This window comes from Salvelinus namaycush, chromosome 1 (assembly GCF_016432855.1).
Source record: "Salvelinus namaycush isolate Seneca chromosome 1, SaNama_1.0, whole genome shotgun sequence".
Lineage (NCBI taxonomy): Eukaryota > Metazoa > Chordata > Actinopteri > Salmoniformes > Salmonidae > Salvelinus > Salvelinus namaycush.
The window spans coordinates 83,602,730-83,624,668 of NC_052307.1; the positions used below are offsets into that span (position 1 = coordinate 83,602,730).

At 46.4% G+C, this 21,939-nt stretch overlaps 1 protein-coding gene across 1 annotated transcript in view; it reads right to left on the reverse strand.

The window, feature by feature from the left end:
- Positions 1-21,939, reverse strand: part of wdr59 (WD repeat domain 59) — a 51,688-nt gene that overhangs the window by 28,664 nt on the left and 1,085 nt on the right. Inside the window, 4 exon segments of the mRNA XM_039000490.1 lie at positions 8,547-8,627; positions 15,659-15,747; positions 16,802-16,940; positions 18,884-18,933. Coding sequence (XP_038856418.1) covers positions 8,547-8,627; positions 15,659-15,747; positions 16,802-16,940; positions 18,884-18,933 — 359 coding nt within the window.

Genomic DNA, 21,939 nt, shown 5'->3' on the forward strand with positions numbered 1-21,939 from the left:
CTCCACAGCTGTGTTGGGTTTCTGGGTAATAGATACACAGGACCATCAGACACGGGGACACTCGCTGAACATGTTACAGGACACTCGCTGAACATGTTACAGGGACACTCGTTGAACATGTTACAGGGACACTCACTGAACATGTTACAGGACACTCACTGAACATGTTACAGGACACTCACTGAACATGTTACAGGACACTCGCTGAACATGTTACAGGACACTCGCTGAACATGTTACAGGGACACTCGCTGAACATGTTACAGGGACACTCACTGAACATGTTACAGGACACTCACTGAACATGTTACAGGACACTCACTGAACATGTTACAGGACACTCACTGAACATGTTACAGGACACTCACTGAACATGTTACAGGACACTCACTGAACATGTTACAGGACACTCGCTGAACATGTTACAGGACACTCACTGAACATGTTACAGGGACACTCGCTGAACATGTTACAGGACACTCACTGAACATGTTACAGGACACTCACTGAACATGTTACAGGACACTCACTGAACATGTTACAGGACACTCGCTGAACATGTTACAGGACACTCACTGAACATGTTACAGGGACAAACCAAGACACAGTGTCCCTCTAGTGACAACTAGATGACCCTACACAGGTTATAATGTAGTACTGACCCTGCACAGGTTATAATGTAATACTGACCCTACACAGGTTATAATGTAGTACTGACCCTACACAGGTTATAATGTAGCACTGACCCTACACAGGTTATAATGTAGCACTGACCCTACAGAGTATAAGTAGTACTGACCCTACACAGGTTATAATGTAGTACTGACCCTACACAGGTTATAATGTAGTACTGACCCTACACAGGTTATAATGTAGTACTGACCCTGCACAGGTTATAATGTAATACTGACCCTACACAGGTTATAATGTAGTACTGACCCTACACAGGTTATAATGTAGTACTGACCCTACACAGGTTATAATGTAGCACTGACCCTACAGAGGTTATAATGTAGTACTGACCCTACACTAGTTATAATGTAGTACGACCCTACACAGGTTATAATGGAGTACTGACCCTACACAGGTTATATGTAGTACTGACCCTACAGAGGTTATAATGTGTACTGACCCTACACAGGTTATAATGTAGCACTGACCCTACAGAGGTTATAATGTAGTACTGACCCTACACAGGTTATAATGTAGCACTGACCCTACACAGGTTATAATGTAGTACTGACCCTACACAGGTTATAATGTAGTACTGACCCTACACAGGTTATAATGACCCTCTAGTCCAGATGACCCTACACAGGTTATAATGTAGCACTGACCCTACACAGGTTATAATGTAGCACTGACCCTACACAGGTTATAATGTAGTACTGACCCTACACAGGTATAATGTAGTACTGACCCTACACAGGTTATAATGTAGTACTGACCCTACACAGGTTATAATGTAGTACTGACCCTAACAGGTTATAATGTAGCACTGACCCTACACAGGTTATAATGTAGCACTGACCCTACACAGGTTATAATAGTAGCACTGACCCTACACAGTATAGTGGTACTGACCCTACACAGGTTATAATGTAGTACTGACCCTACACAGGTTATAATGTAGTACTGACCCTACACTGGTTATAATGTGGTACTGACCCTACACAGGTTATAATGTAGTACTGACCCTACACAGGTTATAATGTGGTACTGACCCTACACAGGTTATAATGTAATACTGACCCTACACAGGTTATAATGTAGTACTGACCCTACACAGGTTATAATGTAGTACTGACCCTACACAGGTTATAAGTAGTACTGACCCTACACAGGTTAATGTAGTACTGACCTACACCGGTTATATGTAGCACTGACCCTACACAGGTTATAATGTAGTACTGACCCTACACAGGTTATAATGTAGTACTGACCCTACACAGGTTATAATGTAGTACTGACCCTACACAGGTTATAAGTAGAGCACTGACCCTACACAGGTTATAATGTAGCACTGACCCTACACAGGATATGTAGTACTGACCCTACACAGGTTATAATGTGGTACTGACCCTACACAGGTTATAATGTGGTACTGACCCTACACAGGTTATAATGTGGTACTGACCCTACACAGGTTATAATGTAGCACTGACCCTACACAGGTTGTAATGTAGTACTGACCCTACACAGGTTATAATGTAGTACTGACCCTACACAGGTATAATGTATACTGACCTACACAGGTTATAATGTAGTACTGACCCTACACAGGTTATAATGTAGCACTGACCCTACACAGGTTATAATGTAGCACTGACCCTACACAGGTTATAATGTAGCACTGACCCTACACAGGTTATAATGTAGCACTGACCCTACACAGGTTATAATGTAGCACTGACCCTACACAGGTTATAATGTAGTACTGACCCTACACAGGTTATAATGTACTACTGACCCTACACAGGTTATAATGTAGTACTGACCACACAGGTTATAATGTAGACTGACCCTACACAGGTTATAATTAGCACTGACCCTACACAGGTTATAATGTAGTACTGACCCTACACAGGTTATAATGTATACTGACCTACACAGGTTATAATGTAGTACTGACCTACACAGGTTATAATGTATACTGACCCTACACAGGTTATAATGTAGTACTGACCCACACAGGTTATAATGTAGTACTGACCCTACACAGGTTATAATGTAGTACTGACCCTACACAGGTTATATGTAGTACTGACCCTACACAGGTTATAAGTAGCACTGACCCTACACAGGTTATAATGTAGCACTGACCTCCACAGGTTATAATGTAGCACTGACCCTACACAGGTTATAATGTAGCACTGACCCTACACAGGTTATAATGTAGCACTGACCCTACACAGGTTATAATGTAGCTGACTACACAGGTTATATTAGACGACCCTACACAGGTTATAATGTAGTACTGACCCTACACAGGTTATAATGTAGTACTGACCCTACACAGGTTATAATGTAGTACTGACCCTACACAGGTATAATGTAGTACTGACCCTACACAGGTTATAATGTAGTACTGACCCTACACAGGTTATAATGTAGTACTGACCCTACACAGGTTATAATGTAGTACTGACCCTACACAGGTTATAATGTAGTACTGACCCTACACAGGTTATAATGTAGTACTGACCCACACAGGTTATAATGTAGTACTGACCCTACACAGGTTATAATGTAGTACTGACCTACACAGGTTATAAGTAGTACGACCCATACACAGGTTATAATGTAGCACTGACCCTACACAGGTTATAATGTAGCACTGACCCTACACAGGTTATAATGTAGTACTGACCTACACAGTTATAATGTAGCACTGACTACACAGGTTATAATGTGCACTGAACCTACACAGGTTATAATGTAGTACTGACCCTACACAGGTTATAGTAGTACTGACCCTACAAGGTTATAATGTAGTACTGACCCTACACAGGTATAAATGTAGTACTGACCCTACACAGGTTATAATGTAGTACTGACCTACACAGGTTATAATGTAGTACTGACCCTACACAGTTATAATGTAGTACTGACCTACACAGTTAAATGTGTACCTGACTACACAGGTTATAATGTAGTACTGACCCTACACAGTTATAATGTAGTAATGACCCTACACAGGTTATAATGTAGTACTGACCCTACACAGGTTATAATGTAGTACTGACCCTACACAGGTTATAATGTAGACTGACCCTACACAGGTATAATGTGCACGACCCTACACAGGTTATATGTAGCACTGACCTACACAGGTTATAATGTAGCACTGACCCTACACAGGTTATAATGTAGCACTGACCCTACACAGGTTATAATGTAGTACTGACCCTACACAGGTTATAATGTAGTACTGACCTAACAGGTTATAATGTAGACTGACCCTACACAGGTTATAATGTAGCACGACCCTACACAGGTTATAATGTAGACTGACCCTACACAGGTTATAATGTAGTACTGACCCTACCCAGGTTATAATGTATACTGACCCTACACAGGGTATAATGTAGTACTGACCCTACACAGGTTATAATGTAGTACTGACCCTACACAGGTTATAATGTAGTACTGACCCTACCACGGTTATAATGTAGTACTGACCCTACACAGGTTATAATGTAGTACTGACCTACACAGGTTATAATGTAGTACTGACCCTAAACAGGTTATAATGTAGTACTGACCCTACACAGGTTATAATGTAGCACTGACCCTACACAGGTTATAATGTAGCACTGACCCTACACAGGTTTAATGTAGCACTGACCCTACACAGGTTATAATGTAGACTGACCCTACACAGGTTATAATGTAGCACTGACCCTACACAGGTTATAATGTAGCAATGACCCTACACAGGGTATAATGTAGCAATGACCCTACACAGGTTATAATGTAGACTGACCTACACAGGTTATAATGTAGCATGACCCTACACAAGGTTATAATGTAGTACTGACCCTACACAGGTTATAATGTAACTGACCTACACAGGTATAATGTAGTACTGACCCTACACAGGTTATAAGTAGTACTGACCCTACACAGGTTATAATGTAGTACTGACTACACAGGTTATAATGTAGTACTGACCTACACAGGTTAAATGTATACTGACCCTACACAGGTTTAAATGTAGTACTGACCCTACACAGGTTATAATGTAGTACTGACCCTACACAGGTTATAATGTAGTACTGACCCTACACAGGTTATAATGTAGTACTGACCCTACACAGGTTATAATGTAGCACTGACCCTACACAGGTTATAATGTAGCACTGACCTACAGGTTATAATTGTAGTACTGACCCTACACAGGTTAAATTACACTGACCTACACAGGTTATAATGTAGTACTGACCCTACACAGGTTATAATGTAGTACTGACCCTACACAGGTTATAATGTAGTACTGACCCTACACAGGTTATAATGTAGTACTGACCCTACACAGGTTATAATGTAGTATGACCATCCAGGTTATAATTAGTACTGACCCTACAAGTTATAAGTAGTACGACCCACACAGGTTATAATGTAGTACTGACCCTACACAGGTTATAATGTAGTACGACCCTACACAGTTATAATGTAGTACTGACCCTACACAGGTTATAATGTAGTACGACCCTACACAGGTTATAATGTAGTACTGACCCTACACGGTATAATGTAGTACTGACCTACACAGGTTATAATGTTGCACTGACCCTACACAGGTTATAATGTAGCACTGACCCTACACAGGTTATAATGTAGTACTGACCCTACACAGGTTATAATGTAGCACTGACCCTACACAGGTTATAATGTAGCACTGACCCTACACAGGTTATAATGTAGTACTGACCCTACACAGGTTATAATGTAGTACTGACCCTACACAGGTTATAATGTAGCACTGACCCTACACAGGTTATAATGTAGTACTGACCCTACACAGGTTATAATGTAGTACTGACCCTACACAGGTTATAATGTAGTACTGACCCTACACAGGTTATAATGTAGCACTGACCCTACACAGGTTATAATGTCGTACTGACCTACACAGGTTATAATGTAGTACGACCCTACACAGGTTATAATGTAGTATGACCCTACACAGGTTATAATGTAGTACTGACCCTACACAGTTAATAGTACTGACCCTAAAGTTAATGTAGTACTGCCTACACAGGTTATAATGTAGTACTGACCCTACACAGGTTATAATGTAGTACTGACCCTACACAGGTTATAATGTAGTACTGACCCTACACAGGTTATAATGTAGCACTGACCCTACACATGTTATAATATAGTACTGACCCTCTTGTCCCAGATGCGAACATCTCCATCATGACTGGAGGCTAGAAGGTACTGATTACGTTTGTTCCACTTGACCTGGGACGCCCCGCTACAGAGACAGAGAGAGAGAGATGGTGAGAGATAGAGGGAGATAGAGAGGGAGAGAGATAGTGAGAGAGAGATGGTGAGCGAGAGATAGTGAGAGAGTGAGATATGTGAGAGAGAGAGATGGTGAGAGAGTGAGATGGGAGAGATGGTGAGAGAGAGAGAGTGATGGTGAGAGACGAGAGATGGCGTGAGAGAGAGAGATGGTGAGAGAGAGAGATGGTGGAGAGATAGAGAGGGAGAGAGATGGTGAGAGAGATGGTGAGAGATGGAGAGGGAGAGAGAGAGATGTGAGAGACAGAGTGGTAATCCAAGACAGATGACCTAGAGAGTCAGACTCTCTAGGTCATCTGAGAGATCAGATCAGTGAGGATGGAAGTGCCCACTCACCCACTGCAGATAACGCCATGTTGGTTTCCTTGTGTCTCTGAGTAGACAGATTACAGTGTTTAAGGCAGAACATCAATCATTTCATCTCAGGGCTGGTTTCCCAGACATACATTAAGTCTCTGAGATCAGACAGATTTACAGTGTTGTTAAGGCAGAACATCAATCATTTCATCTCAGGGCTGGTTTCCCAGACATACATTAAGTCTCTGAGATCAGACAGATTTACAGTGTTGTTAGGCTGAACATCAATCATTTCATCTCAGGGGGTTTCCCAGACATACATTAAGTCTCTGAGATCAGACAGATTTACAGTGTTAAGGCTGAACATCAATCATTTCATCTCAGGGCTGGTTTCCCAGACATACATTGAGTCTCTGAGATCAGACAGATTTACAGTGTTGTTAAGGCAGAACATCAATCATTTCATCTCAGGGCTGGTTTCCCAGACATACATTAAGTCTCTGAGATCAGACAGATTTACAGTGTTGATAAGGCTGAACATCAATCATTTCATCTCAGGGCTGGTTTCCCAGTACAGTGTTGATAAGGCTGAAACATCAATCATTCATCTCAGGGGATTTAACAGTGTGTTGTTAAGGCTGAACTCAATCATTTCATCTCAGGGCTGGTTTCCCAGACATACATTGAGTCTCTGAGATCAGACAGATTTACAGTGTTGTTAAGGCAGAACATCAATCATTTCATCTCAGGGCTGGTTTCCCAGACATACATTAAGTCTCTGAGATCAGACAGATTTACAGTGTTGTTAAGGCTGAACATCAATCATTTCATCTCAGGGCTGGTTTCCCAGACATACATTGAGTCTAGACCTGAACTAAAAACATCCTCTACATGATTCTACATGGGAAGGAGAACAGATGAAAGTATGGATGGAGAGAGAGAGAGAGAGACAGGTATATACTACCTGGTACAGAGTGGTATATCCTACCTGGTACAGAGAGGTATATCCTACCTGGTACAGAGTGGTATATCCTACCTGGTGTCCCAGATACAGATGTAGGTGTCTACAGAGAGGTATATCCTACCTGGTACAGAGAGGTATATCCTACCTGGTGTCCCAGATACAGATGTAGGTGTCTACAGAGTGGTATATCCTACCTGGTACAGAGAGGTATATCCTACCTGGTGTCCCAGATACAGATGTAGGTGTCTACAGAGAGGTATATCCTACCTGGTACAGAGAGGTATATCCTACCTGGTACAGAGAGGTATATCCTACCTGGTACAGAGAGGTATATCCTACCTGGTACAGAGAGGTATATCCTACCTGGTACAGAGAGGTATATCCTACCAGGTACAGAGTGGTATATCCTACCTGGTACAAAGTGGTATATTCTACCTGGTACAGAGAGGTATATCCTACCTGGTACAGAGAGGTATATCCTACCTGGTACAGAGAGGTATCCTACCTGGTACAAGAGTGGTATATTCTACCTGTACAGGAGTATATCTACCTGTAGAGAGGTATATCCTACCTGGTGTCCCAGATACAGATGATGTGTCTACAGAGAGGTATATCCTACTGGTACAGAGAGGTATATCCTACTGGTGTCCCAGATACAGATGTAGGTGTCTACAGAGAGGTATATCCTACTGGTACAGAGAGGTATATCCTACCTGGTACAGAGAGGTATATCCTACCTGGTGTCCCAGATACAGTGTAGGTGTCTACAGAGAGGTATATCCTACTGGTACAGAGAGGTATATCCTACCTGGTACAGAGAGGTATATCCTACTGGTAAGAGAGGTATATCCTACCTGGTACAGAGAGGTAATCACCTGGTACAGAGTGGTATATCCTACCTGGTACAGAGTGGTATATTCTACCTGGTACAGGAGGTATATCCTACCGGTACAGAGAGGTATATCCTACCTGGTGTCCCAGATAAGATGTATGTGTCTACAGAGAGGTATATCCTACGGTACAGAGAGGTATATCTACCTGGTGTCCAGTACAGATGTATGTGTTTACAGAGAGGTATATCCTACCTGGTACAGAGAGTATATCCTACTGGTGTCCCAGATACAGATGTATGTGTCTACAGAGAGGTATATCCTACCTGGTACAGAGAGGTATATCCTACCTGGTACAGAGAGGTATATCCTACCTGGTACAGAGAGGTATATCCTACCTGGTACAGAGTGGTATATCCTACCTGGTGTCCCAGATACAGATGTAGGTGTCTACAGAGCTGGTGACTAGATACTCCGGTTCAAAACAGGACCAGTCCAAGTCACTGTAGGATACAAACACAGTCAGTGACCTGGTAACATAGATATACCTACAGTACATACCCAGACAGGCTGTGTCCCACATCACACCATATCCCCTGTACAGGGCACTACTGCTGACCCATAGGGAATAGGGAGTATAGCTACAGTACATAGACAGATCAGGCTGTGTCCCACACCATATCCCCTGTACAGGGCACTACTTCTGACCCATAGGGATAGGAGTATAGCTACAGTAATAGACAGATCAGGCTGTGTCCACACCATATCCCCTGTACAGGGCACTACTGTGACCCATAGGGAATAGGGAGTATAGCTACAGTACATAGACAGATCAGGCTGTGTCCCACACCATATCCCCTGTACAGGGCACTACTGCTGACCCATAGGGAATAGGGAGTATAGCTACAGTACATAGACAGATCAGGCTGTGTCCCACATCGCACCATATCCCCTGTACAGGGCACTACTTCTGACCCATAGGGAATAGGGAGTATAGCTACAGTACCCAGACAGATCAGGCTGTGTCTCACACACACCATATCCCCTGTACAGGGCACTACTGCTGACCCATAGGGAATAGGGAGTATAGCTCAGTACATAGACAGATCAGGCTGTGTCCCACACCATATCCCCTGTACAGGGCACTACTGCTGACCATAGGGAATAGGGAGTATAGCTACAGTACCCAGACAGATCAGGCTGTGTCCCACACCATATCCCCTGTACAGGGCACTACTTCTGACCCATAGGGAATAGGGAGTATAGCTACAGTACCCAGACAGATCAGGCTGTGTCCCACATCACACCATATCCCCTGTACAGGGCACTACTGCTGACCCAGAGGGAATAGGGAGTATAGCTACAGTACATAGACAGATCAGGCTGTGTCCCCACATCACACCATATCCCCTGTACAGGGCACTACTTCTGACCCATAGGGAATAGGGAGTATAGCTACAGTACCCAGACAGATCAGGCTGTGTCCCACACACCATATCCCCTGTACAGGGCACTACTTCTGACCCATAGGGAATAGGGAGTATAGCTACAGTACCCAGACAGATCAGGCTGTGTCCCACACCATATCCCCTGTACAAGGCACTACTGCTGACCCATAGGAATAGGGAGTATAGCTACAGTACCCAGACAGATCAGGCTGTGTCCCACATCGCACCATATCCCCTGTACAGGGCACTACTTCTGACCCATAGGGAAAGGGAGTATAGATCAGTACATAGACAGATCAGGCTGTGTCCCACACCATATCCCTGACAGGGCACTACTGCTGACCCAGAGGGAATAGGGAGTATAGCTACAGTACATAGACAGATCAGGCTGTGTCCCACCCATATCCCCTGTACAGGGCACTACTGCTGACCCATAGGGAATAGGGAGTATAGCTACAGTACATAGACAGATCAGGCTGTGTCCCACACCATATCCCCTGTACAGGGCACTACTGCTGACCCAGAGGGAATAGGGAGTATAGCTACAGTACCCAGACAGATCAGGCTGTGTCCCACATCGCACCATATCCCTGTACAGGGCACTACTTCTGACCCATAGGGAATAGGGAGTATAGCTACAGTACCCAGACAGATCAGGCTGTGTCCCAAATCGCACCAATCCCCTGTACAGGGCACTACTTCTGACCCATAGGGAATAGGGAGTATAGCTACAGTACCCAGACAGATCAGGCTGTGTCCCACATCACACCATATCCCCTGTAGGGCACTACTTCTGACCCATAGGGAATAGGGAGTATAGCTACAGTACCCAGACAGATCAGGCTGTGTCCCACATCGCACCATATCCCCTGTACAGGGCACTACTTCTGACCCATAGGGAATAGGGAGTATAGCTACAGTACCCAGACAGATCAGGCTGTGTCCCACATCGCACCATATCCCCTGTACAGGGCACTACTGCTGACCCAGAGGGAATAGGGAGTATAGCTACAGTACATAGACAGATCAGGCTGTGTCCCACATCGCACCATATCCCCTGTACAGGGCATACTTCTGACCCATAGGGAATAGGAGTATAGCTACAGTACCCAGACAGATCAGGCTGTGTCCACATCACACATATCCCCTGTACAGGGCACTACTGCTGACCCATAGGGAATAGGGGTATAGCTACAGTACATAGACAGATCAGGCTGTGTCCCACATCGCACCATATCCCCTGTACAGGGCACTACTGCCTGACCCATAGGGAATAGGGAGATAGCTACAGTACATAGACAGATCAGGCTGTGTCCCACACCATATCCCCTGTACAGGGCACTACTTCTGACCCTAGGGAATAGGGAGTATAGCTACAGTACATAGACAGATCAGGCTGTTGTCCCACACCATATCCCCTGTACAGGGCACTACTTCTGACCCATAGGGAATAGGGAGTATAGCTACAGTACCCAGACAGATCAGGCTGTGTCCCACACATATCCCCTGTACAGGGCACTACTGCTGACCCATAGGGAAATAGGAGTATAGCTACAGTACCCAGAGATCAGGCTGTGTCCCACATCACACCATATCCCCTGTACAGGGCACTACTTCTGACCCATAGGGAATAGGGGTATAGCTACAGACATAGACAGATCAGGCTGTGTCCCCACACCATATCCCCTGTACAGGGCACTACTTCTGACCCAGAGGAATAGGGAGTATAGCTACAGTACATAGACAGATCAGGCTGTGTCCCACACCAATCCCCTGTACAGGGCACTACTGCTGACCCAGAGGGAATAGGGAGTATAGCTACAGTACATAGACAGATCAGGCTGTGTCCCACACCATATCCCTGTACAGGGCTACTTCTGACCCAGAGGGAATAGGGAGTATAGCTACAGTACATAGACAAGATCAGGCTGTGTACATCGCACCATATCCCCTGTACAGGGCACTACTTCTGACCCATAGGGAATAGGGAGTATAGCTACAGTACCCAGACAGATCAGGCTGTGTCCCACATCACACCATATCCCCTGTACAGGGCACTACTGCTGACCCATAGGGAATAGGGAGTATAGCTACAGTACATAGACAGATCAGGCTGTGTCCCACACCATATCCCCTGTACAGGGCACTACTGCTGACCCATAGGGAATAGGGAGTATAGCTACAGTACCCAGACAGATCAGGCTGTGTCCCACATCGCACCATATCCCCTGTACAGGGCACTACTGCTGACCCATAGGGAATAGGGAGTATAGCTACAGTACCCAGACAGATCAGGCTGTGTCCCACACCACACCATATCCCCTGTACAGGGCACTACTGCTGACCCATAGGGAATAGGGAGTATAGCTACAGTACCCAGACAGATCAGGCTGTGTCCCACATCGCACCATATCCCTGTACAGGGCACTACTTCTGACCCAGAGGGAATAGGGAGTATAGTACAGTACCCAGACAGATCAGGCGTGTCCCACACCATATCCCCTGTACAGGGCACTATGCTGACCCAGAGGGAATAGGGATATAGCTACAGTACCCAGACAGATCAGGCTGTGTCCCCACTACACCATATCCCTGTACAGGGCACTACTCTGACCAGGGAATAGGGAGTATAGCTACAGTACCCAGACAGATCAGGCTGTGTCCCACATCGCACCATATCCCCTGTACAGGGCACTACTGCTGACCCAGAGGGAATAGGGAGTATAGCTACAGTACCCAGACAGATCAGGCTGTGTCCCACATCATATCCCCTGTACAGGGCACTACTGCTGACCCAGAGGGAATAGGGAGTATAGCTACAGTACCCAGACAGATCAGGCTGTGTCCCACACCATATCCCCTGTACAGGGCACTACTGCTGACCCATAGGGAATAGGGAGTATAGCTACAGTACCCAGACAGATCAGGCTGTGTCCCACATCACACCATATCCCTGTACAGGGCACACTTCTGACCCATAGGGAATAGGGAGTATAGCTACAGTACAAAGATCAGGCTGTGTCCCACACCATATCCCCTGTACAGGGCAATACTTTGACCCAGAGGGAATAGGGAGTATAGCTACAGTACATAGACAGATCAGCTGTGTCCCACACCATATACCCTGTACAGGGCACTACTGCTGACCCAGAGGGAATAGGGAGTATAGCTACAGTACATAGACAGATCAGGCGTGTCCCACACCATATCCCCTGTACAGGGCACTACTTGACCCAGAGGGAATAGGGAGTATAGCTACAGTACATAGACAGATCAGGCTGTGTCCACATCGCACCAATCCCCTGTACAGGGCACTACTTCTGACCCATAGGGAATAGGGAGTATAGCTACAGTACCCAGACAGATCAGGCTGTGTCCCACATCACCCATATCCCCTGTACAGGGCACTACTTCTGACCCAGAGGGAATAGGGAGTATAGCTACAGTACCAGACAGATCAGGCTGTGTCCCACATCACACCATATCCCCTGTACAGGGCACTACTTCTGACCCATAGGGAATAGGGAGTATAGCTACAGTACCCAGACAGATCAGGCTGTGTCCCACACCATATCCCCTGTACAGGGCACTACTGCTGACCCATAGGGAATAGGGAGTATAGCTACAGTACCCAGACAGATCAGGCTGTGTCCCACATACACCATATCCCTGTACAGGGCACTACTGCTGACCCATAGGGAATAGGGAGTATAGCTACAGTACCCAGACAGATAGGCTGTGTCCCACACACACCATTCCCTGTACAGGGCACTACTGCTGACCCATAGGGAATAGGGAGTATAGCTACAGTACCCAGACAGATCAGGCTGTGTCCCACATCGCACCATATCCCCTGTACAGGGCACTACTTCTGACCCAGAGGGAATAGGGAGTATAGCTACAGTACCCAGACAGATCAGGCTGTGTCCCACACCATATCCCCTGTACAGGGCACTACTGCTGACCCAGAGGGAATAGGGAGTATAGCTACAGTACCCAGACAGATCAGGCTGTGTCCCACATCACACCATATCCCCTGTACAGGGCACTACTGCTGACCCATAGGGAATAGGGAGTATAGCTACAGTACCCAGACAGATCAGGCTGTGTCCCACATCGCACCATATCCCCTGTACAGGGCACTACTGCTGACCCAGAGGGAATAGGGAGTATAGCTACAGTACCCAGACAGATCAGGCTGTGTCCCACATCATATCCCCTGTACAGGGCACTACTGCTGACCCAGAGGGAATAGGGAGTATAGCTACAGTACCCAGACAGATCAGGCTGTGTCCCACATCACACCATATCCCTGTACAGGGCACTACTGCTGACCCATAGGGAATAGGGAGTATAGCTACAGTACATAGACAGATCAGGCTGTGTCCCACACCATACCCTGTACAGGGCACTACTGCTGACCCATAGGGAATAGGGAGTATAGCTACAGTACCCAGACAGATCAGGCTGTGTCCACATCGCACCATATCCCCTGTACGGGCACTACTGCTGACCCGGGGAATAGGGAGTATATCTACAATACCCAGCAGATCAGGCTGTGTCCCACACCATATCCCTGTACAGGGCACTACTGCTGACCCAGAGGGAATAGGGAGTATAGCTACAGTACATAGACAGATCAGGCTGTGTCCCACCCTATCCCCTGTACAGGGCACTACTTCTGACCCAGAGGGAATAGGGAGTATAGCTACAGTACATAGACAGATCAGGCTGTGTCCCACACCATATCCCCTGTACAGGGCACTACTTCTGACCAGAGGGAATAGGGAGTATAGCTACAGTACCCAGACAGATCAGGCTGTGTCCCACATCATATCCCCTGTACAGGGCACTACTTCTGAACCATAGGGAATAGGAGTATAGCTACAGTACCCAGACAGATCAGGCTGTGTCCCACATCGCACCATATCCCCTGTACAGGGCACTACTGCTGACCCATAGGGAATAGGGAGTATAGCTACAGTACCCAGACAGATCAGGCTGTGTCCCACATCGCACCATATCCCCTGTACAGGGCACTACTTTGACCCAGAGGGAATAGGGAGTATAGCTACAGTACCCAGACAGATCAGGCTGTGTCCACACCATATCCCCTGTACAGGGCACTACTTCTGACCAGAGGGAATAGGGAGTATAGCTACAGTACATAGACAGATCAGGCTGTGCCACATCGCACCATATCCCCTGTACAGGGCACTACTTCTGACCCATAGGGAATAGGGAGTATAGCTACAGTACCCAGACAGACAGGCTGTGTCCCACACCATATCCCCTGTACAGGGCACTACTTCTGACCAGAGGGAATGGGAGTATAGTACAGTACATAGACAGATCAGGCTGTGTCACACATCGCACCAATCCCCTGTACAGGGCACTACTTCTGACCCATAGGGAATAGGGAGTATAGCTACAGTACCCAGACAGATCAGGCTGTGTCCCACATCGCACCATATCCCCGTACAGGGCACTACTTCTGACCCGAGGGAATAGGGAGTATAGTACAGTACCCAGACAGATCAGGCTGTGTCCCACACCATACTCCCCTGTACAGGGCACTACTTCTGACCCATAGGGAATAGGGAGTATAGCTACAGTACCCAGACAGATCAGGCTGTGTCCCACATCGCACCATATCCCTGTACAGGGCACTACTTTGACCCAGAGGGAATAGGGAGTATAGCTACAGTACCAGACAGATCAGGCTGTGTCCCACATCGCACCATATCCCCTGTACAGGGCACTACTTCGACCCATAGGGAATAGGGAGTATAGCTACAGTACCCGACAGATCAGGCTGTGTCCCACATCGCACCATATCCCCTGTACAGGGCACTACTGCTGACCCATAGGGAATAGGGAGTATAGCTACAGTACATAGACAGATCAGGCTGTGTCCCACATCACACCATATCCCCTGTACAGGGCATTACTTCTGACCCATAGGGAATAGGGAGTATAGCTACAGTACATAGACAGATCAGGCTGTGTCCCACATCACACCATATCCCCTGTACAGGGCACTACTGCTGACCCAGAGGGAATAGGGAGCATCTCCTCTGTGTTACCTGATGACTCGTGTGTGTCCCTGCAGGGACGCGTGCGGTCCCTCCCCACCGCCATCACGCCACGTGTACAGGTCTACACGCTGGTTACTCTGTAAAACATGAACCTCTTGTCAGACAGATCTGTAGCTGTTTGAACAGAGTACTCACTGAGGCAGCGAAGACGTGTTTTTGTAGCTGTTTGAACAGAGTACTCACCTGAGGCAGCGAAGAAGTGTTTTTGTAGCTGTTTTAACAGAGTACTCACCGAGGCAGCGAATACGTGTTTTTGTTGCTGTTTTAACAGAGTACTCACTGAGGCAGCGAAGACGTGTTTTGTAGCTGTTTGAACAGAGTACTCACTGAGGCAGCGAAGACGTGTTTGTAGCTGTTTTAACAGAGTACTCACTGAGGCAGCGAAGAGGTGTTTTTGTAGCTGTTTTAACAGAGTACTCACTGAGGCAGCGAAGACGTGTTTTTGTAGCTGTTTTAACAGAGTACTCACTGAGGCAGCGAAGACGTGTTTTTGTAGCTGTTTTAACAGAGTACTCACGAGGCAGCGAAGAGTGTTTTTGTAGCTGTTTTAACAGAGTACTCACTGGGCAGCGAAGACGTGTTTTTGTAGCTGTTTTAACAGAGTACTCACCGAGGCAGCGAAGACGTGTTTTTGTTTGTGTTTTAACAGAGTACTCACCGAGGCAGCGAATACGTGTTTTTGTGCTGTTTTAACAGAGTACTCACTGAGGCAGCGAAGAGGTGTTTTTGTAGCTGTTTTAACAGAGTACTCACTGAGGCAGCGAATACGTGTTTTTGTAGCTGTTTTAACAGAGTACTCACTGAGGCAGCGAAGACGTGTTTTTGTAGCTGTTTTAACAGAGTACTCACTGAGGCAGCGAAGACGTGTTTTTGTAGCTGTTTTAACAGAGTACTCACTGAGGCAGCGAAGACGTGTTTTTGTAGGTGTTTGAACAGAGTACTCACTGAGGCAGCGAAGACGTGTTTTTGTAGCTGTTTGAACAGAGTACTCACTGAGGCAGCGAAGACGTGTTTTTGTAGCTGTTTGAACAGAGTACTCACTGAGGCAGCGAAGACGTGTTTTTTGAGCTGTTTAACAGAGTACTCACCGAGGCAGCGAAGACGTGTTTTTGTAGCTGTTGAACAGAGTACTCATGAGGCAGCGAAGACGTGGGACTCCGCCTTGTGAGGATTCCACTGAACCGTCCCCACGTCCCATTTGCTCGGTCTGCCAATCTTCCTGGGAGCTTCAGACGGAGTCTCCAGGTTCACCACATACAGAAACCTCCGTCTAAAGGAGAGACCAAACACACAGGTCAACACACACACCCACACACGACACACACACGACACACACACCCACACACACACACACACGACACACCCACACCCACGACACACACCCACGATTGGATGAAGATGGTTTATTAACCAGACATGTCAACCTCCCATACATTTAAATCTGATTCACCACAAATACACAACTAGCAGTGACTTGTGGAATTACCAACATCGTGCCATGACATGCTGCTTACGGCTCATGGCCTGATAGACGTTGACTGAGGCCGAGCAACAGTGATGTTGACTGAGGCAAGAGCTACGGTGATATCGACTGAGGCAGAGCTACAGTGACCGAGGCAGAGCTACAGTGAGTCGACTGAGGCAGAGCTACATGAACGAGGCAGAGCTACAGTGACGTCGACTAGGCAGAGCTACAGTGACCGAGGCAGACAGAGCTACAGTGATGTTGACTGACACAGAGCTACAGTGATGTTGACTGACATAGAGCTATAGTGATGTTGACTGACGCAGAGCTACAGTGATGTTGACTGACGCAGAGCTACAGTGACTGAGGCAGAGCTACAGTGATGTTGACTGACGCAGAGCTACAGTGATGTTGACTGACACAGAGCTACAGTGATGTTGACTGAGGCAGAGCTACAGTGATGTTGACTGAGGCAGAGCTACGGTGATGTTGACTGACGCAGAGCTACGGTGATGTTGACTGACGCAGAGCTACAGTGATGTTGACTGACGCAGAGCTACAGTGATGTTGACTGACGCAGAGCTACAGTGATGTTGACTGAGGCAGAGCTACAGTGATGTTGACTGACGCAGAGCTACAGTGATGTTGACTGACACAGAGCTACAGTGACTGAGGCAGAGCTACAGTGATGTTGACTGACGCAGAGCTACAGTGATGTTGACTGACACAGAGCTACAGTGATGTTGACTGACAGAGCCTACAGTGATGTTGACTGACGCAGAGCTACAGTGATGTTGACTGACACAGAGCTACAGGATGTTGACTGAGGCAGAGCTACAGTGATGTTGACTGAGCCAGAGCTACAGTGATGTTGACTGACCACAGAGCTACAGTGATGTTGACTGACGCAGAGCTACAGTGATGTTGACTGACACAGAGCTACAGTGATGTTGACTGACGCAGAGCTACAGTGATGTGACTGGCAGAGCTACAGTGATGTTGACTGGACGCAGAGCTACAGTGATGTGACTGACGCAGAGCTACAGTGAGTTGACTGAGGCAGAGCTACAGTGATGTTGACTGACAGCAGAGCTACAGTGATGTTGGACTGACAGCAGAGCTACAGTGATTGTTGACTGACACAGAGCTACAGGAGGTGACTGACGGCAGTGATGTTGACTGACGCAGAGCTACAGTGATGTTGACTGACGCAGAGCTACAGTGATGTTGACTGACGCAGAGCTACAGTGATGTTGACTGATGCAGAGCTACAGTGATGTTGACTGACACAGAGCTACAGTGATGTTGACTGACACAGAGCTACAGTGACTGAGGCAGAGCTACAGTGATGTTGACTGACGCAGAGCTACAGTGATGTTGACTGAGGCAGAGCTACAGTGATGTTGACTGAGGCAGAGCTACAGTGATGTTGACTGACGCAGAGCTACAGTGATGTTGACTGACACAGAGCTACAGTGATGTTGACTGACACAGAGCTACAGTGATGTTGACTGACACAGAGCTACAGTGATGTTGACTGACGCAGAGCTACAGTGATGTTGACTGACGCAGAGCTACAGTGATGTTGACTGACACAGAGCTACAGTGATGTTGACTGACGCAGAGCTACAGTGAATCAACAGCCTCGGCTGGTAAGGCATTTCTAACATCCCCGAGGCAACGTGAGGAGGAGTGTTTTCACTGTCTGGTGTCGGTGCTGTAATGGGTGGTAAAGGACTGGTACACACCCAGACAGGACAGCATGTCGACCCAGGCAGTCCACGGACATAGCAGTGGCCTGGAAAGATAACAGCATATAATTATTATTTACTTTGTTACAGGGGCAGATCAGATGTAATATTGCAGATACATTGATGGAGGCTACAATCTAATTGTCTGCATCATTTCCAATCCCCCATATATATTTATATTGTATATTTACAATAAATATTTACAATAAATATTTACAATAAATATATATGGGGGATTGGAAATGATGCAGACAATTACATTGTAGCCTCCATCAATATATATATATATATTCCACACACAGTACCAGTCAAGAGTCTGGACACACCTACTCATTCCAGGGTTTTTCTTTATTTTTTTACTATTTTCTACATTGTAGAATAATAGTGAAGACATCAAAACTATGAAATAACACATATGGAATCATGTAGCAACCAAAAAAGTAATAAATAAATACAAATATATTTGAGATTTGAGATTCTTCAAAGTAGCCACCCGTTGCCTTGATGACAGCTTTGCCCACTCCTGGTATTCTCTCAACCAGCTTCAAATCAGATGTTATTTGTTACATGCACCGAATACAACAGGTGCCCTTAACCAACAAGCCCTTAACAAGCCCTTAACCAACAATGCAGTTTTAAGAAAATACCAACAACAACAAAAAGTAAGCAATAAGAATAACAAATAATTAAAGTGCAGCAGTAAATAACAATAGTGGGGCTAAATACAGGGTATTACGGTACAGAGTCAATGTGGAGGCTATATACAGGGTGTTACGGTACAGAGTCAATGTGGAGGCTATATACACGGTGTTACGGTACAGAGTCAATGTGGAGGCTATATACAGGGGCTACCGGTACAAAGTCAATGTGGAGGCTATATACAGGGTATTACGGTACAGAGTCAATGTGGAGGCTATATACAAGGGGTACCGGTACAGAGTCAATGTGGAGGCTATATACAGGGTGTTACGGTACAGAGTCAATGTGGAGGCTATATACAGGGTGTTACGGTACAGAGTCAATGTGGAGGCTATATACACGGTGTTACGGTACAGAGTCAATGTGGAGGCTATATACAGGGGCTACCGGTACAGAGTCAATGTGGAGGCTATATACAGGGTGTTACGGTACAGAGTCAATGTGGAGGCTATATACAGGGTGTTACGGTACAGAGTCAATGTGGAGACTATATACAGGGGGTACAGGTACAGAGTCAATGTGGAGGCTATATACAGGGGGTACCGGTACAGAGTCAATGTGGAGGCTATATACAGGGTATTACGGTACTGAGTCAATGTGGAGACTACATACAAGGGGTACCGGTACAGAGTCAATGTGGAGGCTATATACAGGGGGTACCGGTACAGAGTCAATGTGGAGGCTATATACAAGGGGTACCGGTACAGAGTCAATGTGGAGACTATATACAGGGTGTACCGGTACAGAGTCAATGTGGAGACTATATACAGGGGGTACCGGTACAGAGTCAATGTGGAGGCTATATACAGGGGGTACCGGTACAGAGTCAATGTGGAGGCTATATACAGGGGGTACCGGTACAGAGTCAATGTGGAGGCTATATACAGGGTATTACGGTACAGAGTCAATGTGGAGGCTATATACAGGGTGTTACGGTACAGAGTCAATGTGGAGGCTATATACAGGGTATTACGGTACAGAGTCAATGTGGAGGCTATATACAGGGTATTACGGTACAGAGTCAATGTGGAGGCTATATACAGGGGCTACCGGTACAGAGTCAATGTGGAGGCTATATACAGGGTGTTACGGTACAGAGTCAATGTGGAGGCTATATACAGGGTGTTACGGTACAGAGTCAATGTGGAGACTATATACAGGGGGTACAGGTACAGAGTCAATGTGGAGGCTATATACAGGGGGTACCGGTACAGAGTCAATGTGGAGGCTATATACAGGGGGTACCGGTGCAGAGTCAATGTGGAGGCTATATACAGGGGGTACCGGTACAGAGTCAATGTGGAGGCTATATACAGGGTGTTACGGTACAGAGTCAATGTGGAGGCTATATACAGGGTGTTACGGTACAGAGTCAATGTGGAGACTATATACAGGGGGTACCGGTACAGAGACAATGTGGAGGCTATATACAGGGTATTACGGTACTGAGTCAATGTGGAGACTACATACAGGGTATTACGGTACAGAGTCAATGTGGAGGCTATATACAGGGTGTTACGGTACAGAGTCAATGTGGAGGCTATATACAGGGGGTACAGGTACAGAGTCAATGTGGAGGCTATATACAGGGTGTTACGGTATAGAGTCAATGTGGAGGCTATATACAAGGGGTACCGGTACAGAGTCAATGTGGAGGCTATATACAGGGTGTTACGGTACAGAGTCAATGTGGAGGCTATATACAAGGGGTACCGGTACAGAGTCAATGTGGAGGCTATATACAGGGGGTACCGGTACAGAGTCAATGTGGAGGCTATATACAAGGGGTACCGGTACAGAGTCAATGTGGAGGCTATATACAGGGTATTACGGTACTGAGTCAATGTGGAGGCTATATACAGGGTGTTACGGTACAGAGTCAATGTGGAGGCTATATACAGGGGGTACCGGTACAGAGTCAATGTGGAGGCTATATACAAGGGGTACCGGTACAGAGTCAATGTGGAGACTATATACAGGGTGTACCGGTACAGAGTCAATGTGGAGACTATATACAGGGGGTACCGGTACAGAGTCAATGTGGAGGCTATATACAGGGGGTACCGGTACAGAGTCAATGTGGAGGCTATATACAGGGGGTACCGGTACAGAGTCAATGTGGAGGCTATATACAGGGTATTACGGTACAGAGTCAATGTGGAGGCTATATACAGGGTGTTACGGTACAGAGTCAATGTGGAGGCTATATACAGGGTGTTACGGTACAGAGTCAATGTGGAGGCTATATACAGGGTATTACGGTACAGAGTCAATGTGGAGGCTATATACAGGGTATTACGGTACAGAGTCAATGTGGAGGCTATATACAGGGGGTACCGGTACAGAGTCAATGT